Source organism: Daphnia magna, linkage group LG6, assembly GCF_020631705.1.
Source record: "Daphnia magna isolate NIES linkage group LG6, ASM2063170v1.1, whole genome shotgun sequence".
NCBI lineage: Eukaryota > Metazoa > Arthropoda > Branchiopoda > Diplostraca > Daphniidae > Daphnia > Daphnia magna.
In genome coordinates this window covers 6,751,081-6,776,190 of record NC_059187.1, presented here as the reverse complement: position 1 = coordinate 6,776,190, position 25,110 = coordinate 6,751,081, and the positions used below count along the sequence as shown (strand labels likewise).

Below are 25,110 nucleotides of genomic sequence, written 5' to 3'. Positions count from 1 at the left end.
AACGCATATACGCTCCTGGAGATATACCAAAATAGTTTGGAAATGTCATATTCTACTCGAATTCTTTTCACACTGTCATAACGTGAACGTTCATAACTTCCTATTCATTGTGCAAGTCTAGCGTGACTTTTCTTGCCCCATTGTTGTCTCCTTCCTTGAGCAGTTGAGCTCAACACGGCTCTCTACTTTCTTGCTACTCGAACACGAAATGTGATCGCATCACTTATGACATTGGTCTCCAACGCATCGTTCACTATGGTAACTATTCGTATTAGATTTCTTTGTTGAGAGAGACAAAGAAAGAACTAGCCAAACTAACTACAAGAGCGGTCGACTGCCGGCTGATGAGTTTCATCTTCTTCCACAGTTGAACTGCAACGCTTCCACGAATTTTGCAATCGCATATGTTACGTGTGATTGTAGCGTGTTTTAACGATTGTTATTTGAGACAATTTGGGTCGCCAGTTGTATTAATTACGACGATGAGTCATTTGTCAATGGATTCAGCCACTAACTTCTGTGACACATAATTCAGTCCGTCAATGTGCTAATATTGCCGCCACGTTTTATCAACGGTATATAGCCTTTAGTTCTTGGAACTTGTAATGGTGTCTCGCTCAGTTTACTACGCATCATACAGATCTGTAAACTATGCCAGCCAAGCAACCCAGTGTCGTTGCTAATGGAATAACTGATTTATTGGTTTATTCAAAATATCTGAACTGAGGAAATCGAAGGCATCCATTTTTCATCCTCCACTATCAGAATTTGAATCAGCGCACTTTTGATTAACTATAGTGATTCAAATGTGTCGGCTGGGGAGATGAATCTTGGTGATTTTCGGCTCACAGGAGAACTTTCCGTGCAACTTGTAGACTACACCAGAGCAGTTTGCAACTCGTAGGGGATTTGAAGAAGCTGTTTAAGACTTATACAGTATATCTGAAGGCCAAGTTGCTGGTGCTATATAGCCGACTGGGATGCTGCTTCGGATGGTATTTCTTCCATGTCTGCTTGGCAGTCACGGATCCACGGACTCTTGCTACCTCTCAACCAAGAAGTATAAAAGCAGTACGAACTGGAGATTCGAATTGGAGCGCATACCCTTTCCAGCTCCTGCAGTATTTACTTCTACTTTTTTTTTGTTTCTTTTCACTTTCACACGTTTTAGTGCATTTTTTAAAATTCTGTTTTCTGAACTGCACTGAGCAAGTTCGAGTTTGGTCTCTGTAACCTAACAGGATTTTATAGATCCACAATTCCACAATAACTAAATCGTAAACCTTTCCACCCTTTCCGTTTCCCATCAATTTTATTCGCTATCTCACTTATCTCTATCGACCCTCTATTTTTCTTCTCGTCTCCAACACAACAAAAATTTGTAAGTGACAAGTTATAGTGGCACGAATACAACCAGAATGGAGAAGAAATATTCGGCTGATAGAAGCGATCCGAAGACTTAGGTCGTATTAAATGTTTAAAGTCCAACAAACTAATCATTGATTTGCAGCTATGATTTCAAATAACCATCATAATCCACAGAGAAAGAAAAACAAACGCAAGAGAATATAGAAAATTCCGAACAAACTTATGACTGAATTTGGTCATTGTCGAACATAATACGGTATACATAGAACTATGCCACGATTAGTAGACATTGCAGCTCATAATTGATAGACATATTCAGGTCATAAACCTAAAAGGGATGAATTCTATATATCCGTTTATAGAACCATGTTTGACACATTGATTATTTAGAGCAAAAGTTCAAAGTCGCCGCTTTCTGGTAGTCGGCTATGGTGGCATCCGGACATCGGTCGATATATCGCTATTGAGCAGGAAACAGCCAACAGGGAAACACGGGAAAATTGGCACCTGTTCCTTGATTTCTAAGCGTATATAAAAAAACCAGTGACCATCAGCGCATACTTTACACTTGTTTTGTATAGCTCAATGCTTGGACAATTATAGTTTGCATTAAAGATTCAGAAAGCTTGCAACTTTTATGCCCTTCTATGCAATTGAAACATCAGAGGCATTGTTCTATGCGTACAGATTGCATGGGGCATCCAAGATGCGCAGCAGTACTTACTTTTCTAGTATTCTATACTCTTCCTATTTTATACTGTTTGTGGGCGGAGGGAAAAAGACGGGCACATAATGCGGAAGGAAGTTAAAAAAATGAGCGAAGAAAAATGAGGAAGAAAAAAGGGCGGACGGCAACCAGCAAAAATGGGAGGTAAGAAAGAAGGGGCGTGGGAGGAAAGTCACAGAGAGAACACAAATAGAAAGCAATGAGGAAAAAAAAAAGGGGGAAGGGGAGATAAGGAAGAATCCAGGCGCAGCAAGAAGGCATTCATCATCAGGTCAAAAATCAAGATTCAGCGATAGAGCGTGTGCTCCCAAGCCAAAGCACGTAAAACCAGCAACTCCTTACTTGTAAAACTGTACAGCTATAAGCTTGATACCATTCACGTGTAGGTTGCGGCGCTTCCGTGGGAGACGATGCACATAGTTAACTGCGCTAAGGTCACTTTGCGGCTGGCACGACATTTTGAATAAAACTAAAGATACATTTAAGCCCACGAGATGTTCACATTATGATTCAAGTTTTTTTTTTTTTTTTCCCTTTACTTTAAACGAAGTAGTAAGTTATGCCTGAACGCATATCTAAACATCAGTTAACTCTTCTTATTAAAATTTACAATTTTCCTGCACAGGGAAAGTTTTGTCTGAAAGTCGTTAGTTAGAAATAGCCCAATATTGGCCGACCTGGCCTGTCTTCGGGCAGTTTCCATCAGTTGCTAGCGGCGGAGCGTCGCCAATCTCCGTCAACGAGGAGGCGTGCGTTTTAGGTTGTTATTACTTTCTTCTGCCAGATGTTTACTCCGCCATCGTAACCATGGCGGAGTCTAGGCAAAGCCATTCTTCTTTTACTTAAAACCCAACAGGCCAACATTACAAGGCAGTGGCAAAATCTAATAATAAAAAAAAAAAAAAAAAAAAAACAAACAAACAAAATAACAAAAAAAAACTAAAACTAAAAAAAAAAAAAAGAAAAGTAATACACTATATAAATAAAAAAGGAAACGAAATACTAAGACTCGAGTCAGAATCTGAATGGTTGCACAAGCATTTGCTTTTGTTTTTTTTTTTCTCGTTCATTTCTTTGCATTTCTAGTCTTCGAAGCGAGGCGGCGGAATAATAACGTTGCCATTTTCCGGACCAAGAATTAATGAGCAAGAAAAAAAAAAGAAATAAATAAATAAAAAAAAAAAAAGAAATAAAGAGGAAAAAGGAGAAAGAGAACATAAACAGGATGAGGCATGTTTGCACTTGCTCATTTCGATTTTTGCTATCTGTCGTGTTTCTATAGTTAACTACTATCGAATTCTGACAACCGCGTCATGGCAAAACCCATTTCTTAGCAATACTTTGGAAGCATTAAGAACTCAGTAAACGTAATTCCATGTTGCCGAGGCCGCGCGCTACCCAAAGTTGTTATTGGATTGAATGCCTTAATACCGCTTGGTGTTGAACTTAACGTCTTAGCGCTGGTTTGAGTGCTTCGAGGCTCTCAGGCAAGTAGTTTGGCGTAGCAGAATGACGGTATGTCGAACTACTACTACACTGAAGCAACTATCGATTCGCTATTCGGCTGCCGCTTCGCCAAGCTTTTTCATGCTACCAAGTATGGAAACGAAGCCTTACACGCAACAGAGGCGAGTAACTCGGTGACTAGACAATCCTGCTGGTTCCGGAAACAAGTAGACGAAATAAATAAATAAAAAAAAAGAGAAAGAATATAAAAAAAAAAAGAAAGAAAAAGAAAAGTAAAAGTACAAAAAAGAAAGAAAGGGGCAAAGGACGTGGGAGAAGAGGGGAAAAAAGGGGGTTAATCTAGGAACGAGAGGTTTGATGGATCGAGCTTTTGTTTACGCCGAACGGACTTTTCCCAAGACTTCTGTGCAATCCCGTGCAACGCCTACTACTCTCCAGTCCTGGCTGGTTCCGATCGGTGGGGAAAAAAAGTTTATACATCAATGTGAAGCGAGAAGGACGCAAAAGTCATTACGCTGTTGACTTGCTGTTTTTCTGTAAGGACAATCAATGGATGCCGTCGTACCATAACCTAGACCTTGATCAATTTCACGGGGATGACGAATATCCCAACACACACGTGGCACCTCCATCCTCACACAAAATTTGAACACTTTAGACCAAGTGATTATCGGAATTGGTGGTGGGGGGGGGTTGTTGTGAAAAATGTCAGCAATGGTAGTCACTATAGGGATTGTCGTCAATCATATTAATGGAACAGTATTCGGAGCTTACCGATTCTTGCTTGGGGTAAAGAGTACGACTAGTTTTTCATATACCAGTATTCTATTCCATGATTTTTCAAGGATGCTGGCATTTAGGGATTTTGGCACGAGGGATTTTATAGGTTTTAGAGTGGTATTGGCGTCCTTAGTTCTCCAGATCTTGACTCCTTGTAGTTTATCATGAAAAAAAGAGCTTAATATGGTTGTTAAACGGGCTTAAACTTCTTACAAGAGAAAAGGCAATTTCAATTTCATTGAGTATTAAGAAAATATTCAAGGACGACTTTCAGCGAATCGCCGATTCATCATTTGATCTGTACAAACAGAGGCATAGTCTAGAGCCGCATGTTTACAGTAAAACTATTGACTACTTAGGTTACATGACGCAGTTGTGAATGCAGACCAACGGAATAGCACCATTTCTGCTAAAATTACAACATCATTTAAAGGAGTTCAAGTTGGACAGGTAGAGAAGACTTAGACAAATGCTGCAACAGGCTAAGATGGATGACAATTTTCATTTTAAGACTTGATGTGGCTGGAAACTTGACTTCCCGTTCAGAGTTTTGGCTTCAGTTCAAAATCTAAAACCCTTGCTTAATGATGGTGATTAAAGAACTCTGCCTTAATTTTCTTTCTATTTAGCTTGAGGTGCATTTTCCTTAACCCCATTTCAAATATTACGGTTTTCCCGTTTTCCGCCATTTTCTTCCGAAATGGAAATACGTCACTGCAGATTTCGGTTAGCCTGTAGATAGAGCCACGGAATTTGGTAGACGTCGTTAGAAAAACGCGTAGCCTGTCAAAAAGGTTGAGCTTTAATTCGTAAAAATAACATAAAAAAAAAGAAAACGAAACATGATTGGTACACGCAACACGCATAAAATCAATCAATTATGCCACGCGTATAGCAGTTGTTTAACCTTTGTTTCGTTTGGGTTGCTCTCATGGCGAAGAAGCTTGTATAGCTGCTACTTATACGCTTTGTCGTGCGTTCTACTGTACGATTAACTGTGCATACTATACCCTATACACGTACTGTACATATATACGCAGGACAGAAATCACAGAAGGGCGCAATGGGAATTATGCCAATAAAAGCGGGGACAGAACTTGCTAGGAATCTCAACCAGCTGCCTCAAACTGACCGTTGAATACTACAGACGTCTAATATATAGATCCTACGTACGACACGTACTTCATCCGCAGTACAAACCAGTTTGCCGAGTACTTCTTTGTGAGAACGAGATCTTAATCAGATGCAAAAACCTAGTGCTAATGTAGACTATAACTTACTCGCCGTTCCGGTAGCCCCGTACCGCCAAACGGAGTCAACTAGCGAGAGAAATAGAATCACGTATTGATCTGTGTGAATTGTGCAAGTGGATTCACAGGTAACACAGTTAGCGATCGCTAGGGCGGGTGTATAGTAACAATTCCTAGCAAAAAAAGCTATCGCTTTTCAAATGGTAGAAAAATACATACCATGGAATGACAGGGGACTGCCTCTCACCATATACCACATCACGTCCCATTCACTCTGAAAGTTATCTATCTAGTCTTCTTGTAGGCTAGATCCACAGAAGGGGAGGTTTCTTCTCTTCGGGACGTTTTCGCGCGTTTTGCGACACTAAAGCACAGAGATCGCGAAGATCTGTTAACAAATGCGGTCCAATAATTCAATGGCAAGCTCTGGTCCATCCCAAGCTATTTTGCAAACTATATTTTTCAACGTAGAAACATTAGGCCCCGTATAGATTGATTACGTTAGAGCTACATTTTCTAGACGCATTATTTTTTCTCCATATTTTTTTATATTGTAAAGAGTGAAAGCTACGTTTTAAAATCAAATGTGTGAGGGCAGTGAGGACACTTGCAAGTGTCTTTGAAGGTTTAAAAAATATGATCGGCTTGTCAACGACCGAAATGCTCATTACGTCGTTCCGATAATTAATAATGAAGGCGTCGCAGCAGGGAAGGGAAAAGAACAAAACTGATATATTTAGACTGATTTGTTTTGATTAGGCTGCATGAATATATCATTCACTAAATTTGAAATGGCTCACTTAATAATACTGGTAAGTTCGAGCAGGGAACACATTGTTTATAAGTAATTTTTATTATTTCTTCAGTAAATACATAATTTATTGACCAAGTAAAACTAATTAGCCCTGAGTAAAGAAACAAAAACACGTAAATTACTGGCTCGTTCGTTAAAAAATCATCCCAAACGCTGAAATGATAACGAGTTGACTTAACTGTAACTTTTGGTTAACATCGGTACAGCTTAAAAATTATTATTGGTGAGCGTTGAAGAATAATCTAAATAAAATCACTTTTTTCAGAATCAAACTGTTCAACTACAAATCCAAAAACCATCTAAGCACTCGAGTAATCTTCAATATGAATTTCAAACCATCTGAAAAGGTGACCAACTGTCCAGCCTTAGACCGATGCTGAGGTCTTCAATGGTTGAATTTAACTTTTTTTATTTTATCTTCGAAAAAAAAATAAGTTGCACATGTGTCATGCAGGTAGTAGGTTCAGATGTTTCGCCACAAGAAGTTTTTGGAAATATTACCTAGGGGTCATTCACAAAATACGTAACGCGAAAGGGGGGAGGGGTCGTTGGTTTTGTTACGCTTTGTTACAAAGGGGGAGGGGGTTTCATAAAATGTTACGTACCAGAACAATTATTTCGTGGAACTTTTAATTTCTGCAGAAAAAGAAAAAAAATGCTGTTTAGCTTCTTTTTTTGTTGTTGTCATGACAACTGTTGTCTGCTAAATGGTATTTTCTCCATTGCAGTCTTTTTCTCTCAATTATATGATTCTGGTTTTGGAGGGGGGGTTTGAACATTTGTTACGTATTTTTAGGAGGGGGGGTAGTAAACTTTGTTACGGACCGTTACAAGGGGGGAGGGGGGAGTCAAAAATTGACCAAAAATGCGTTACGTATTTTGTGAACGGCCCCCTATCGTAAAGCACTTCACGCCCAATGTGAGCCTAGTGGTCATTTTTCAGACGAGGATGAGATTGAGGCAAAATTTAGCACTCTTTTCAAAGGGTTCTACCTGCCAATATTGGCGAAACGCAGATGCCCGCAAAAAAAAAACAGTAAAAAAGCTTTCAAGCATGATCATATAAGTTCTTCGGAAAATATGAAAGAGATGCTTACCTTGAGAACTAGTTAAACATTTATGTATGATTTCGGATTGTTTAACATCGAATAACTTCAGATAATGTTAAGCAAGTCCCTGTATATATGCCTCTGTCTGTCTGGAGGGTGGCAGACCTCTGATGTTTCTAATCAATTCCGGCAGGCCATGCATACGTATACGTTTCGAATTGTACAGGCCAAAATTCGTTTGCTGTCCAAGGTCAGACCATCCTATTCTCAATTACCTATACACTGTAACAAGAATCTTTACACATTATGTTTCCGCAACTGCGACGGCATCGTATGCTTCACCTCATACCCTAGCGGGATAGCAAAGACGTTATCCATCTTTGAACTAAATGGTCATTAGATCATACGGTTCCATGATACGCCTTCATAGTTAAACCTTAGATAGAGTGGGCAGCGGCCTTAAGTGTTCACCTCGTCGCACTTATTGCTTGTCAAAACCCTGCTTTCCTCCGTTTATCAGTAAACCGTCTCCAGAAATTGAAGAGAATAGTTATTGGGAATACAAGCAAAGCCATGCTCGCTTAATCTTGCTCTGAGAAAAGTTGGTGGACAGATGTCCCAGCAACAGAAAATTTCCCACAGGGCGTCCACTGACGGTATTTTTCTATGGAATAACTGATGATAGTACGTCTTGAGTGACCTGCTTTTGGAGCTATTTGTTATTTCTGCGATTCTTCCCATTCAAATTGCAATAGGAATGATGTAGCTCAAAAAAACAAAAAGCCTGTCTTCGAGGAATGTAAAATTTCTGCTCTTAGGCATATTGATGTTAAGTAATAGACATCAGTCTCGTAACAGCTCGTAACACAATAGTATTAGTCTACCGAACCTCATTTCATATAGTACTTTTCTGAAAGGAGCAAAGGGAGCTTCTTGCGTAACCATCACTTCATCATCTTTCCAATCCTCTTCCTCGTTTGATCGGTGAGGATCACCCAAAAAGATTTTTTCTGTAATCTTTATCCCGCAAAATCGACTAGCAGCCCAAGGCCGCAAAGGTCTCATTGGGAAATATTTGTTTGGTAGTATTCTATTAGAAGCTTATTGAATTGGAAACTGTGTTTTTCTTTCCGTTCAGCTGCCTTAAGCTAACTATCCCGTACTGGTTTGCTTGACGGGAAATGGAGAAATCCTAGCGCGAGTAAATGCAGCATATTAGTGAATAGTTAACTACATACACAAAAACATTTTACAGTAATTTTCATTTGGTGAAAGGTGATAATAAATGAGAATGTGATGACATTTGCCTTGCCCACTGGCATCCTGAACTGAGGATATACGTAGGCGGGATATAGGTCAAAGATATGTATAGGTTTATTGGTGACCCCAAATTTAAATTTTTCCTGTCGTACCCGACGGTTCAATTTTAAGTTTTACTGGTAAAATCCCCGACAGGGCTGAAGGTAATTACCTAACAGTTTTGCATTAAGCCTTCGTAACTTTTGGTTTCTGTGTCAAAACTCCTAACGTTCAATGTTTCTATTCCATAAATGGGAACAGTTCAATCTTTTGCCATCTACTGGGAGGCAGAATTACTTTTTCCATGTGTTAGTAGGTTGGGTAATTGCATTCTTCTATTCCTTGCCCTATTATAAAGAAGTGTGACTAAAGGTTCCCGGTCGCTCATTACTCATCTTCATCTCCCTGAAACGCCAAGGATCAGGTCGACCATAAAGCTAAACATCAATGGCAGTTTACCAGTTAGGCAGAGCTACTCACACTCGCAAAAAATGTCTTTATTTACCTTCAGTAGAATCGAGTAATCTCAAAGTTAACAATGTTTCGCGGTTTTGAATTGCGGTAAAAAATGCCAAACCATTGGCATTTCTGTTAAAAAAGTTATTGATTAAATCGAATCCAGAGAAATTTTCGAACTGCTGCTCTGTTTCGTTCATGGAGGAAAAGACGTTAGCTCTTTCCATGACCCCAACAGTTTATGTTAATCCTTGTACATGATTTTATGCTAATTCGCTTAACATTCATAGATTGTCAAAAAGCCGACGAGCTAAGAAAAAATTTTGAAGTAAAAAAAAACATGCGTCTGCATAGTAAAAGAGTAATGAAACTAAATATTAAATGAAATAGATAAATCTTATGATTAAAGAAAGATAAAACGAAATTCCATGTAACAATAAAAAACCTTTTCGAATCAACCTTACCTTACTGCGTCAACAGCATAAGGCATTTTCTGCTGTCTAAACTGTCATTTTGTGTCTAGCCACAGGCTGTCCTTTTCCCCCACCTTAAAGCCCAAGCTATTCCTCACGTTTGAACCTCTTCGGACGCTCTTTTTGTCCCTACGGGAAACTTGACCAAACACATGTCAACCACCTATGATGACACTAATCGCATGACACATAAAAAAAAAGTTTAATCATGTTTGCGGTGACGATTTGTTTCAGAAACTATTCTGCAATAATACGCAGACGCTTTTACTCTCTCTTGGTTTACTAAAAGAGTCTGACACTATATATTTCCATTTCTCTTTTCTGTTTTCTCCGTTAATTGCTTATAACTTCTAAACGACATTATAGATCTTAATGCTGATAGAGCTAGTAATAAGCGTTTCAAAGCACTTCTAACTGTCAAATAAAATCTTGAATGTTTAATTTACGAGAAAACAGTGTGCGGACGTTTTATTTTTGAAACAATCGGCGGTGCTACACCCTAGAGTACAGGGTTCGCTGACATTTATCACAAGTGGGATAACGACGACATTAGCACCATAAATGTCCGGTACTGGAACACATTGGCAAATTTTACTTGCACGTGAAACGTCTTGTGCTTAACAGTCCGGGTCAGACCGGGCTAGCTTTTGACTCCAAGCAAATTGAAACACAAAAATTTCCCGATAGGGATTCTATCAAAATGACCTCATGTGTACTACACTGTACTAGACCACCAATGCTGGTGAGGGTAGTACGGCAGCACCCTTACTAACGTTTTTGCAAAGCTGAGATAACGGCTGACTGGTTGGTCATGTTTTTTTGATTTTTGGGTTTGTTAGTTACGCAGGAAATAAAATTAAATTCAATTTAGGTTTTTTCCCGTCGTTAGATAGCGTTGCTTTTTTAAAAAAGAGCTTGATTTTGTGTTGCTAGGTGACGTTGGGCTTGAAAAAATGAAGAAAGCAATTCTTTCATTTAAATTGGTACCTTCATTTTGTTTTAAAATGTTTGAATAGTTTTATATTTGTTTTATAGGAAACCAGAATTGTTGGTGAGAATCATCATGAAACAAATTGTTTCGTAATTCTTAAAGTACTGAGTCAAAAATACAGAAATACGCACTGATTTTTCTTATTACTTGTCGTTTAACAATTTTTCAATTAAGACATTTTTTCGCTTAACCCTATCGGGAACTGCGCGAACACCGAGAGCCCTTGAGTGTTTTTTTGGAACTCGACTGAGTGATGGGCTTTGTCCTACAAACAAGTTTGTTTCCTGTGGATGAATGCCATCTTGTGGTGGAAATTGAAAGCGAATGGCAAAATTTTTGAGAAAAACCCAGGTAATCGTGGGAAAAATCAGGTCTAAACAGGTTTTGGAACTGGGTTTTAGAACCGGTTTCAAAATTGTGTTACCCACGTAAAACCCGGATAGGTAGTGGGTACAAAGTCTCAAAAACCATTACCGGATCCATTGTTTTGGCTGAGAAGACCTACCCATTCGACCAAATACCTACCTATTGGACACGGGACCGAGCCCTAGCAATACACCTTTTTCACAATGCGAAAAGAATAGAATTTTCCATACGGCTACGCAGAAATCAACCGTCTTTATTCCGTGTTTTCCTGTCCCTGTGTAATTTCCGGGTGTCTTTAGTTTATTTCAATTTATTTTTATCTTTTGTCTTGATTTGAGTCAGAAGAGAGGGAAACTATTCCTCGATTGATAGGTAACATTTAAGGAACTTTTCTTATTTTATTTGACCGAGTGAATATTTAATGTTAAAGTGTGAAATTATTTGTTTTTATTTTGTTTATGTGTCTAGAATAGGGATCCGTCCCGGGTTACCCAAGACTCGGGTTACTGCGGAATGTATTGGCGCGACGCTGAAAAATAAAACTTCTCTTTGCGTGCGTTGCGCCAGTACCTTCCGGTAGTGGTAGTAAAGAAACCGGTCGGTGGAATTACACTGTATCTGGAGTTCTAAAGAAGGGGAGTTCTATTATCAGCATTCTTTGAGGTCATGTAAAAATAGAATGCTGGAAAATTGGTAATAAAAATTCGCAAATGGTGAAAATAGCGGAAGTGATTGTCATCCAGAGAGGGAGAGCTCAGACTGTAGACTGTTTGCCGAGGAGGTGATGTAACTAACAATTGACCGACGGTCATGGTCTTGTTTCTGTAAAAAACAGAAATAAAGGAGAGATGAGTAAAACCATAGGGAAAAAACTGAAAGGTCATAAGCTTCATTTGAAGTCTGGGAGAAGCAGTTTGTAGTTCTTACTGTTGGTTTTTGGTTTTATTTATCCAAGTTATTGATGATTCATTCGTTAATGAATTTTAATCCTATCATTGATAGAAACACCATGAAAAAGTGGAGAAATGGTGCCCTGAAATTACAAAAGGGTGGATATGTACAAAAAGGTTTGTCTCAGTCGTAGGATGGCGAGAATGTCAGCCAAAAAATGACAAAAACTGCACAAGTATTTTAGCATGGAGTTACCCATCTCTCCTTCTTCTCTGGTATAAAATCTCATAGAATTTTTAAAAAATTTGACATGAAAGTATATGGGCTTTGCTATTTCTTCTTTGCCAATTTCAATGCGATTTATTTCCTTTTCTACTGAGCAACACAAGAAAAGGCTCGTTTTCTGTTCCTCCCAGTTTCTTCTATTAACTCGCAAACCCAGTGCGCAACATAATCAACTATAAATTCCTTGCTTCACGGAAGAGCAATTCAGACGAATCCATGGGATTTTCAACCGTAAGGTTGCTAACTTACTGACATATACAACAGACGAAAAATGAACCACTGATCAACGTAGGCTTTCACAGTTTTTAGCTTTGGTGTTAGGTTTGAAATCTTGTGACCAGAAGAACGTCATTTTACAAAAAATACAGAACTCCCAGGAAGAATGTATCCCTTTTTCGGAATGATTTCATAAAAATCGATCTCTGCATAATTTGGCTACCTGCTTAAAGGATTGAACCCGATCTGAATGTTCATTGCGAGTCAGACCATCAGAATTTTTTGGTTTGTTTTGGTCGACAACGAACCGTTAACAGCCTTACCTATATCAATCAATGTATTTTCTTAGGGTGGATTCCGTGAAATTATTTTGGCCTTGGTTTAAAGGCTGAAATTGTTTCTCCTTTTATTTCAGGTTCAGGGGATTTAATTCCCGTAAAAGGAAGGGGCTCCAACCCTGCCCAAGAACACGAGGGACCGCAACCTTACTTCGACGTTGATTTCCAGCGTAACGTAACCGCCATTTCAACTCAGACAGCATTTCTCCACTGCAGAGTCAAGGATTTGGGAGGGAAAGCTGTAAGTTGTTTTATTAATTGGGATATTTGTTTTGGTATTACCCTTCACCGACAGCCCAGTTAAGAATTATAAGGTTGTACACAGATGTGACACAATCAAAATTTTGTTGCAACACAATAACTTATCGGGATACATTAGTTCATACATTCAATCTCAATGTGTATATGCACCTGCACTCTTATTAGTTTCCTAGATAGATCACATGAAACATTCATTTTCAATGGGTTAGTACAAGATTTTAAAAAATATTGGAGGATTGAGACAATGTTTTTAGATTGAAACCCACATAGCACATTTCTGCCGTCAGACGTCATGGCTGAACATCCTTAGATATCCACGTACTCTATGGGTAGTTCCAGGGATGTTCACCGGCTAGTCACATTTGAAGTGCATTAAATGGATGTCCAAAAATTAGATTCTATGGACGTTCTTCCAACAGCTAAGAAGATTTACAATTGTTTTGTTTTTGATTGTCAAAAAAAATGTTGTTAAAAAAAGTGGGGACTTAACAGTGCTTAAATTTTCCACCACAACTTGTTTGGCTTGGCAAAAAAAAGGGCTAGCTTGGGTTTGAGGGGCTTGAGACTAAATTTAGCTTTTGGTAAACTAATAAGCAGATTACAGTTAAAATTATTTTGTATATGTAGTAAGTTAGGTTAGTACTCAGTAGCAAATATTTAATTATAGCTTTTAAGAATGACAAATACCAAACAACCTACATGAGGAATAACCAAAAAATATTTAATAAGTATTTCACAATATTACGAATTAGTATCAAAAGATTTCTACGTTAACAATGAATGTGATGGCTAATTAGAAAGAGGCTCCCACGAATCCCGACTCGGAATATTTGGTTTTGCAAAAGACGTCTTATTTAAAGTCAGAAGAAGCCCATTCGGATGTCTTTAGAATGTCCGACGGCATCTTCCCGGGAGAGGTTGTAATATTCAGTCGATACCCGAGGGATATTCAATGTGGAGGTCGGGAAGTTCAACGGATGTCCGTAAGATGTCACCCTTATCCAAATTAGATATATTGCGATATGTCCATGGGACTGACCTGTGCTATGTGGAATTATAATTTGCTGTAAAAAAAAGTAAAAGATGTTTTTGATCAATCTATCTAAATCAATAAAAAAACCTTTACTTTACATAACCGGAAAATCAAGACATTACAGCCTGAATATATGTTGTGTTCAAAAATATATTCATGTAGGTATCTTGGATAAGACAGCGAGAATTAAATGGAATCATTCGACCCGTGATATTGACAACAGGCTTATTTACATACACTTCTGATCAACGATTCAGCGTGTTACAGCGTGCGATGTCCGAGTATTCACGAACGGATGAGAGCCTAACAGATTGGGTTTTGCAGATTAAATTCGTTCAGCCCCGAGACTCAGGAATCTACGAATGTCAAGTCAGCACTGAGCCCCGTATATCGGAAAATTTTTACCTGAACGTTGTTGGTAAGTGATGATTTACATACTATTAGTTTCACTGTAACACCGATTAAGCTTCTTTCGAGAAAAAATGCAGTAATAAGTTTACGTTTGTCTTATTAAAACCATCACATCAATTTGGTAATTAGAAAGGTGACATCGATTTATATTTAATCTGACTTTTAAAAAATAACTATAGACGAGTTAAACATCCAGTGTGGTCAATTTTAGAAAAATGTTTCAAATTGGGTTGTTGTTGGTGTCTGAAACTACCTGTGGTTCCAATGGCGTTTTACGGATAATACTTGTTTTTTCTCGTTATTTAAATTTGGATTGTTATTTGAATTTAAAGCTTGATTTGCGTCTCGAAAGGCAAAAGGCGATTTTTTATTATTTCATTTTGAAAAACATGCAAATGAGTGTCGCTCATAAAAAAAGAAAAAACGAATCCAGCGCCTCAAGTTGAAACGAGGTAAACTATGTCTGACGGGAAAAATCATAGTAGGGGAGAGGGGGGTTAGTTGACAGAGTAATTTTTTTAGAATTCTTTTGATTTTTTTCTGCCACGTATAAATTATGAGGCTAATACAAAAAGATTTAGATTAAAATTATCTTTAAAATGATTGTAAAATATTTCCATTTCAAGTTTTTATTCATTCAAAAATGAGAAAATAAAGAGAAAAAAAAGACGGCAAAATTGCCCCATAGCTGGGGTAAGTTGTCTGAACCTGTGGGGTAAGTTGTCTGCAATTTTTCATTGTTTCTGTGTAACGGGAACAGTTTTTGGTAGGAAAACACATCTTCTGAGTCGTTGGGTGCTACGTAGTGATCTAGTGCATTCCTATATCAATATTTCACAATTAGAACTTAGAAAGTTTACTGATAATATTTCCTATAATTACCTAGAGACTGAATACAATTGTCACACCAGTAATGCTGCTCAGTTACGCTCTCTTCGCTTACGCATTTTTCTTGAGCCCATTCCTTACTTTGGCCGCATTCAATCCAGGAAGTTGTGCTTCCCGAATAAGGCTCTTGGCAAACCAAGCAAACCAAGCTCTTCTTCTTGGCTGGAAAATCTAGTTTTAAAATTATTTACGTAAACTCTATGAACTTGGAATGCATGAAATGTTGGAATGCATGCTTTGAAAGGGATGCTTAGGCTTAAATATTTTTTTTCTTGGAGTTATCATAACCAATCTTAAAGGCCGGTGTTGAATCACTGTCAAGATCTTCATCTGTCATGGTCGCACAATATCGAGAAAGAGTTCTCTGATGTATGTTGAACTCTTTTGCAGCATGAACAATATTCCATTTTTCCATTTTTACCAGACGAGCGGCTTTTCTTATTATTTGTGGAGTAATATTCCTATTCCTTTCGGTTTTTCGTATATAATTTCTCATCTGCAAATTATAAATAAAACAAATTAAAATCTTTGGCACTTAAGACACTTTACCCCGTTACATTTTGGCCAACTTACCCCACAGCTTTGTTTTCCACAAATAAAATAAAAACTTTATTAGTTGAAAACTTTACAACTTCGATTGTTTTTTCTTTAAATAGTTGAACTATTCGTTTAAAAGCCTGTTATTGTTTTTAAACTGTAATTCGCCTACACTTAACACCAAACAAAAAGTTCTGAGAGGCTCGAAAAAAAGTTTTGCCACCAAAACCACGCGTTTAACTGTAATTTCTGCTTAGTGCGTCGTAACTTTGTGAAATTTTGGGAGAGCCCTCTATAAGTTGTCACACACAGTTCACATTAAAAGTTTGAATTGTTTTCACTTCTAAGTGGTCTAACTAGAAAAAAGACAACCTGCCCCACCTGACAACTAACCCCCCTCTCCCCTACCCTCTTCACTTAAAAAATTCGTTTTCCTAAAGCATTTAATTTTAAGTATAATTACAGATAAGGGGAAATAGCTGAATGAATATTTTATTTAACCATATAATTTTGGGAAATAGAAAATATTTCTTTGTATTAAAGAAAAAATTATTAAAACTAGCTACTTTGTCATTTGGCACCCCATAGGTAGAAAACGGAGTTCAGATATTTGTTGACTAGAATGCTAGTCAACAAATCTTTTAGGTAAAAAAATTTAAAAAAATTGTTCTGGTTAGCATATTGTTTATTTAACACTAGCAAATTTTTTTGTAGCTTTATTTTAATTCTTACTACCCCATTTCCCTGTCCGCGCTACACACGATGCACGATACACAAGATACAAAACGTGCCCCTGTGTCATTTGGCACCCCATAGGGTGAAGCAGTGTTCGGATATTTGATGACTAACATGCTAGTCAACAAATCTTGTAGGTAAAAAATAACAAAAAAATTGTACTGGATAGCTTATTGTTTATTTAACACTAGAAATTTTTTTTGTAGCTTTATTTAATTTTTCCTACCCCATTTCACTATCCGCGCTATACACCATTCGCCATAAGACGCTGGGTTAAATGGCCCTAGCGTTCGGATACTAAGGGCGGGTACTGTATGTCATGGTAAAAATTGATTCAGAGGTTAGGTTAGGTTAGGTTAGGTTCGGTTAGGTTCGGCTAGGTCATGTAAGGGATATTTTAAAACGAAAACCTGATTCATTTGATTTCTTTCTTTGATGGATATAAATGTAACTTGAAACATTTCTTGTAATGTTACTAGCATTGTTTTTTTTTATCATTACAACATTAGGAAGAGATGATTAACTAAGAGATGATAAACTTCTTGACATCTTTCCATGTCAAGAAAACTTACGGATTCAATTAAAATTAAATTAACTATTTTTTTTTACAGAATCTAAGGCGAAAATGATTGGTTCCTCGGACATGTATGTTAAACAAGGCAGCACGCTAAGCCTAACCTGCCTAGTTACCCAAGCAGTGGAACACGCAACAATTTTTTGGTATCACGATTTAAGTGTTATTGATGACAGTCAAGTAGTTGTTCGAATAGACCAACACTTCGACTCCTCCATATCCACACTTACCAGTCGCCTGCGTATAAGCAACTTACAGTCAACTCATTCGGGAAACTACACATGCCTAACAACGGCTGCTGACCCAGCATCGACTATGGTTCATGTCATAAACGGTACGTATCATGGTTGGGGTAAGTGCATTCTGAACGTGAGTTAAACAAGAGGAACGAACTTCGTGGTTTAGAGCAGGAAGGTTAGAAAATTTAAAAATTATACCAGCCACGAGGCGTTCAGAAAGCTAAAAGCCATTTAGGAGGTTCCCAGGATAGAGATATGAGGTTATTCGTATATTCGTATGTTAAGAGAACTTAAGAACCTAATAGAATTATAACATAAACAAATGGAGGGAATAAACTCGCAGCAATGTCCTCTGTACTAAGTATGTATTCGTTTTAAGTAAATATTTCCCATTCTCATTTAAAAATTTGTCTAAATCAGAGTTGGGCGAAGCGCACTCTGGGCGAGAGCGAAAAAAGATCTCGCTCGTGATTTTCACTGAGCGACGAGCAAGAGCCGCTCAATAAAAAAAACGCGAGCTTGAGCTTGCGTTTGACCAACTGAGCGACTCCCTCGAACAAAAACGCCGTCTATCAGTCGGCAATAAAAAAATTCGGCTCAAACTTAGTGCGCTATCTATGAACGCAAAAGTTTTGTGAAAAAACTACTCATATGCGCAAAAGACACAAAAAATTGCAACATGAAAAAGTGTCAATAATTTCTTTTTAAATATTGAAAAATTAGATCAGTTATTGAAGATTAAGAAAGAACTTCAAGTTTTTCCATGCCACCTAAACTAAGAAAAGTCGCTTTTGATTGGGACTTTTTTTTTGCATCGGGCGAGAGCGAAAATTGAGCAAGAGCGCGCTCATTATTATTATTTTTTTTGCGACCTAGAGCGGAAATCCGCTAACTTTGAAGCACTGAGCGGAAAGCTTGGAGCGCGCTCGCTTTTCAGTGAGCTATGCGCAACTTTGGTCTAAATAGAACTTAAGCTCTCTTTTATGGAACTTTCCTAACAACCATGTTGGGAGAAAAGGGATTTGTGGACTTAAAAACAAGGCTAAGAATTTTTCAACAATCCACAACAAAACACAACAACATTGTTGTTTTTGCTTAGACATTTGTGTCCCAAACATTCGAATAAATGCGAAAGTTACATTTTATGTGGACCATCTATTATTATAAATATGTATCGTCTGTTGTAAAAAATTAAATTTTAGCACTAAAAATAAATCTTTCAAAATCTTTTCAAACCTTTATGATTTCTTTCTAATTTTCTTAGGTGAACATCCAGCTGCCATGCAACATGGTAATACAGGAATATCACTACTACTTCAGGATTCAAGTTGTTGGACACCAATAATTTCACGAATATTCATTGAACTATTTGTATCTGTTTTAACGTACAATTATTATAGATAATGCGATTTTGTTTGATTTTGGAAATAACAAAATGTGAAATATCCAGTTCTCTGTATAATTAATTTCGGCTGCCTCCTTGACACCAACTGTCCCAGCTGTATTCGTAATGTACGACACATTATTTCTCCATTCTGTATTATCGTTTCTTTGTAGCCATAATAAAGCTGGAATTGAAAGTGGACGGAAAAACTTTGTTCCGTAGTGAGAAAAAAACTCCTTGCTATGTGGCTCTCTATACAGTAAAATTTTTTTTCTTACATCATTGAGAAATCATCGCAAAATAATTAGTTTTATCTGCGAGTGAGGTAGTTTTGCAAGACTATTTGTAACCAGCAGCAAAGGTAAATTGTGCTGTTATAGAGAGCTTTAGAAAGTGGACTAGCACCAAGCACCAAGCGTAAAGAGGGTCAACTTGTGAGCCTTGTGTGGGGATTATTGAACTGTGGCTTTGCGCTTTCTTCGTGTACCCCATACTTCTGAGGTTCTCTCTACTTTGATATGAAACTTAACGTCGTCTGCTAGCCTAGAGCTAGCATGAAGCAGCACTGCTTCATCGCAAATGGCGGATATTAACTTACGATTCCAAAAGCGAAAGTAATTTTAGAGAATCAATTTCGTTCAACACTTGGCAATAAATTTCCACCATTAGATATGTTTCTCCATCAAACATTTCGTCAATTGGTGCAAGAGAATAAGGAAGCAAGATGCATAAACACATCGAGACCAAACATAGAAGCCTGTTGTTTTATCAGGAAAAATAAACGCACCACGACAGATGAAGGATGACATTCAAGTGGTGCTTATGAATTAGTTTGCAAAAACTGCGAACGACAAATCCAATAAATGATCCAATATTCCAGTTATTGTTTATTCCACGGCACTAAAAAAGGGTTTGAAATCTTCAAAATGACCCAAAACCGTTTCGATTCAAATTTTTTTACTATATAAACAAGACGATTTTTAAAAAGCGTTTCGTAGTAAACGAAGTACAGCAAACGATTTTTTAATGGTAAAAAACACGCAATGTAGAGGTCACCGAACGGTTAAAACAAACAGTCTAAAACCAATAAATGGTCAAATTCCCTGGTTTTAAAAGAAATTTTTGACGCAGGACGTGAGAGGGGTCATTCCAACCATTCTGAGATGCATGAGAATAAAAAAAAACCTATTTTAGATCTCCTATTCGTTAATGAACTATTTAAAAAAAAACTTTGCGATTCCACTACCACCCCATACTTTCGACATCTTCTATAGCACCGAAACAATTTATAGGCAATGAAAATTGGTCCTTGTTCTCTTCCAAACTTTGGATAGTACAAATGCACGGTTTCAGTCTGAGTTCAAAAGATTGTCGATTTTCGTAGTCATATCATTAAAATGGACTTCTTGAAATTCCAAATTTGTTTCGCGTAATCCTGAAACATTAAAATAGAAGAGTTATCACATTGATTAATTTTTCTCACTACTATAATTTACCTGCGTGTGGCATATCATTCAGACTTTGTGATTACCGCTTGGATTGTAGTCCGCTTGCTTGTGGGAAGATGTTTTGGTGTACTTCATGCATTTCTTTTTACTGCATAACAAATATTTGAAACGTATCGCGTTGCAGATTACCTCCCCAAGACGGACCAGATTGGCTGTGTTGCTATAGAAAAGTGCCAATTCCACGACCACCATGCTGATACCGTTCCTGTCGGGTATTCACTCCTTCAGAAAGAGCAGGAGGTAATAATGGCTGGTATTCAGACATATCGCTAGCATCACAACCATATCCAACCGATTGCTGACGGAATTTAGACCAAGAGGCATTTTACGTTTAAAAACGTCCGTAGTGGAATTTAATATGGATGAAAAAAAAAGTAATGCAAAGTTCTCAATTTTAACAAAAGGTTTATCAGTCATGATAACACAGTAGTTACCACATTCAAAATTGAAAGAAAATCATTCAATTTTAAGAGACTAAAAATATTAACTCATTTTGGGCAGCAAAATGCCCTCTTTAAGTCCAGTTCTTTCAACGGAAGATGATGCATGTCAACTCATTTGCATTCGAAACAAACGTTTGAATATCTGCTGCAGCGGTCTTCCACTTTTACGCAACAAGCGCTTAATGATACCGATGAAATTTTGGACAAAACGCATTACATCATCAGCTAGATGAATCAGGTTGTGGATATTATAGGTGATGAAAGTATTGCCATATAATGTACTCGAGTGATGGAGAAATGCTTTTAAGATTTCTTTTGCATATCCGTTTTGAATTTAACCAAACCTTCGAGTTATCAATCTTTAATGTCAGAATGCCGTAAAAACGCCAGAAATTGTGTAGCCGATCCCCTGAGCCTATTCTGTAGACTTCATGTACGAAGAAAATTTTCTAGCTGTAAGGAAAAAATCACGAGGAGTAAGATTTGATAGAGCTGTAATTTCTTCATTGACCAAATGAGCATTAAAAGGACTTATCATATAGTCGCTATCCTCCATCCGAAATTCGAACAGCATATCAACTTATCCTAGTTCTTCGAAAATGAAATAGTAATTATGGGATGCTTATGAAGCATCCCATAATTTTTCACTGTTATTGGTTGACAGCTTTGTGGCCTTGTTGAAAACAATGTTTCCAGATGATAAAATTCTTCCTAAGGTAACTCTGGAAAAAACAAAATGCTCAAACAGATATGGTTACTGAATGTTTATAACTGTGGTATATACTAACAACCACTGATGGTTCTATTTTCTTGCAAGGATTTGGAACATACGTAAAAGATGCACAGAAAACAAAACTTGCTGAAAAATTTTGGTTTGTAGTAATAGACAAACCTACAGATATTTCCAATGTCAACAACTCGCCATTATTGTTTACTACTGGGAAAAGTGTAAGTGGCATTTCATTATTGAACCTGTTCACTTCATGGATGTAAAAGATGCCACAGCCAAGGGTAGCAGTTCTTCCCTGATGGAGGCCGTTGAGAAGGAAGATTTGCCTACGTGCAATTTAAATGCATTTTGTGCTTACACTTGCAACACATTTATTGGCATTCACAATTCAGTGTCTGTTATCCTAAACCAACAAATCCCTCAATTTCTCAACATCAAGTGCAAGTACTCATGCTATTGCCACTATATAATTGGAAAAAACACGATCGTCCTATCTCCAGAGCGGCAGCTGTTTAGTAAGGGGTTAAAAGATTCCACACCAGGGGTCGAATTCCGAACCTCGGTCTAAGCATAAGCAAAAGAAAAAAACTTGCCAATCTGTCTTGAGCCACCTAAGCATAAGTTTTCTTTTCATGAATTCCGAACTCTACTTCGTCGGCCACTTTGCTTAACTTGAGTTGGATTGGCAAGTTTTTTCTTGATCAGGCAAGAATTTTCTTCGCCACTTTTTTCTTAGCTTGAGTCAAAATTTTAGTGGGCGGGTACGGGGGTACATAAAATCAGCCAATAGGGTTCACTTCCGCTCAACCTAAGGGCACAAAAAGGAGTCGTCTTAATTAACACGCGACATTGTTTTCAGAGTGTTTACCCTTTTAGTTTGTATCTATTCTTGTTAATGGTAACATGACCTACGACCTATTATTTCGAGTTTAACTTGTTTTTGCTGTAATATGGCCAATAAAAGCAATAATGGTGATAAGAATAACTGGTCAAACCAACAACAGGAAATATTAGTGTTCGAATTCGCACTAAGAAAGGCAATAAGTTTAATAACACTTTTATAGAAAAAATTCGCCAATGTTTACTAAATAGTTTTAAACTTTGCCTCAATCTTAAAATGGAATGTTCTATGGAAAAAATTTGGTGCCGTTGTCACAAAAGACGAAAAGAAGAAGGCATGGGACAAAACACTTGAGTGTATTTTACTTGGTGCTCCTACCGACAGACCCAAAACGATCGAAGAAGTTAAAAAAATGGAGTAATATAAAGACGGAGACCAACAAGGCATTGAGTGCCTATAGAAAATCTATAACTGGGACTGGTGGTGGTCCGCAGTACACACTTAAGCCCTTGTATGTCAAAATTATCGAAAATGTATTTGGAGAAAAAAACCCAGCCCTGTCTGTTAACTTCATCACAGGGGGAATAGATACTAATGCCATAGACGGTGAAAACTACAATCCCGAAAATGACGAAATTGTTCCTATGGATCTGCCAACTTCCGACGTTAGATCCTTTGATGTGGAGAACCAAAATGATTTTGAAAGCTTGTCTGGGTTTGTGGATGCCAATGGAGAAATTATAATATTGGATCCAGTTGAGGATGGTGCTGGCCCCTCAACAGTGAGTGATACTCCGAGTCGCGGTCAACCATTTCCTTCGACTCCCGTTCCACGTGTTTTTTTGGCTCCCGTTTCGGTTGTACCTTCGATTCCCGTCCCGGTTGTACCTTCGACCCCCGTCCCGGTTGTACATTCGACTCCCGTCCCGGTTGTACCTTCGACTCCCGTCCCGGTTGTACCTTCGACTCCCGTCCCGCGTGTTCCAGCGAGTGACAATCAATCTGCTATTCCGACTGCCGGACTTCGACTTGCTGGCCGTAGTAGCGTAACACCGCTAAGTTTGCGTGAAACGCAAAGGAGGGCGAAGAGATTAGCCTGTGAACGCTCGGAGGTTTATTCATCTAAAAGAATCTGTCTTATAAGACTAGAAGTTCTAAAGAGCGTCATGGAGGTTAGGGCATTGAGATTGGAACCCAAATTAACTGACGCACAAATTCCCGAAGATCTTCTCGGCTTAATTAACAATCCACGCGAAGCAGGCCTGTAATTTTTTCACTTAAATAAAAATAAATACAATTTGTTCAGAGTGATATTTTTTTAAATTTCAATAGTAACTGACAAGTTACTTCTGCTCCTAGAAGTCCACGTAAATCAGTCAAGGTCGTTAAATAAATTCAAGGGCCGAAATGTAACGCGGCTAATAGATCTCTTTTTCTGGAACCAGCCCTTCGCAACATTGTCTCCTCTTTTATTCTTCCGGCACCTTGATCTACAGTGATTGCACCTCGTGGGGCTGGATTATCCTGGTTTTCATCATCAACATCAGCTTCAAAATCTTCATCGAGAAAGTCGGCCTCGTTTCTCTCCTTAGCTATGCTATGAAGGACAAAACATGCCAGAATAACCCTGTCAAAAAAGACTGCATTTAATTTGTGGAATGAAGTAATTAACAACATTTCATAATTCTCGAAATCTACATCGGATTATGTAGGTAAAATGGTACTATGTAAAATACCTGCAGTACCTGGCGGGTCTCAGTCGTAGCTTAACATGTAAGCAATAAAATCTCCGTTTTAGCATACCTAAACTCCTCTCGATCACACATCTTGTGGATTTGTGAGCATTATTGAATCTGATCTGAAAAGAATAGTACAACTATGTACAGTATCCTGCACAAAAATCCGAACATCTTTTAAATTTTTTAAAGCCACCTATTGGCGGGGTAAAGGGTTTTTTGTTTGTTTTTCTTTAAGAGGGAGGGTAGACGGGGTGATGGACATATAGGGCAGGGTTGGGTAAGTCTAAAATTTTTTTTCCGATGAATTAAGGTATTACGCTTTAAGGCAAGTAACAGGTCGGGACATTTTTGCAACCCCCAGGGTGATGTGTTTTTTTTTAAACGACAGTTGGAAATGTTGGATTTAGGCTGTGTAATATTCCTTACCCAAAATAAATTACACAGCTGCCTGTGCAAAATTTTGTCGATACCGATGGCATATGTGTAGAGCCTCTGATTGCGATGCCGGAGATCAGTGTTCAATTCCCGATAAGGAATTACAATATATTTGGTATCTTTATAATATTCTTCATTCGCATATGCTGGGAATATTATTTTTTTTAGAACGAAGTAAATTATTATTTTTTTAAGTTATTTAATAAACAAAAAAAAACATATTGCTCGATGAAAATTTGTTTTATATATGAACGAGAATTTATCGTAAGCTAACGACGATAATTCATCACCTCATCTGGAATCAAACACCGATCTCCAGCATCACATTCAGAAAGGCTACACCTACGCCATCGACAACGACGTAAACATTCACAGGCAGCTGGAACATAAACTAAATTGTTTCGGTAAGCAACATTACCAAGCCCAAGCCCTAAATTTCCAACTGTCGTTTAAAAAAACACACCACCCTGGGGGTTGCAAAAATGTCCTGACCTATAACTTGCCTTAAAGCGTAATACCTTAAGGCATTTTTTTAATGTCTAGACTTACCCAACCCTACCCTGTCGTGTCCATCACCCCGTC

The 25,110-nt window shown here is 37.9% G+C and overlaps 2 protein-coding genes across 3 annotated transcripts in view; one reads left to right on the top strand and one right to left on the bottom strand.

Annotated features, from left to right (window-relative positions):
• The window catches only part of LOC116925950 (zwei Ig domain protein zig-8), a 32,062-nt gene extending 13,029 nt beyond the window's left edge, over positions 1–19,033 (top strand). Inside the window, exons 3-6 of the mRNA XM_032932718.2 lie at positions 12,848–13,011; positions 14,227–14,482; positions 17,247–17,543; positions 18,713–19,033. Coding sequence (XP_032788609.2) covers positions 12,848–13,011; positions 14,227–14,482; positions 17,247–17,543; positions 18,713–18,852 — 857 coding nt within the window. The 3' untranslated portion in view covers positions 18,853–19,033. The remainder of the gene's footprint in view (positions 1–12,847; positions 13,012–14,226; positions 14,483–17,246; positions 17,544–18,712) is intronic.
• On the bottom strand, positions 15,089–16,208 carry LOC123473649. 2 transcript variants are annotated; one of them, XM_045174710.1, is made up of 4 exons: positions 15,937–16,207; positions 15,652–15,859; positions 15,358–15,534; positions 15,089–15,296 (listed from the first exon to the last, which is right to left on the bottom strand). In XM_045174710.1, exons 2-4 carry the CDS (start codon positions 15,857–15,859, stop codon positions 15,286–15,288), a joined length of 396 nt encoding a protein of 131 aa, XP_045030645.1. In that variant the 5' UTR covers positions 15,937–16,207; the 3' UTR covers positions 15,089–15,285. The 2 variants fall into 2 exon arrangements, with proteins under 2 accessions (XP_045030645.1, XP_045030646.1); XM_045174711.1 differs by having other exon boundaries at positions 15,652–16,208.
• Positions 19,034–25,110: the final 6,077 nt, after the last annotated feature.

Bases quoted from the DNA above. Each gene is read 5' to 3' on its own strand.
- LOC123473649 (XM_045174711.1), bottom strand. From the start codon at position 15,859: ATGAGAAATTATATACGAAAAACCGAAAGGAATAGGAATATTACTCCA. The intron at 15,535-15,651 runs GTTATGATAACT...TTTTAAAACTAG, and splicing joins AACACCGGCCTTTAAGATTG to ATTTTCCAGCCAAGAAGAAG.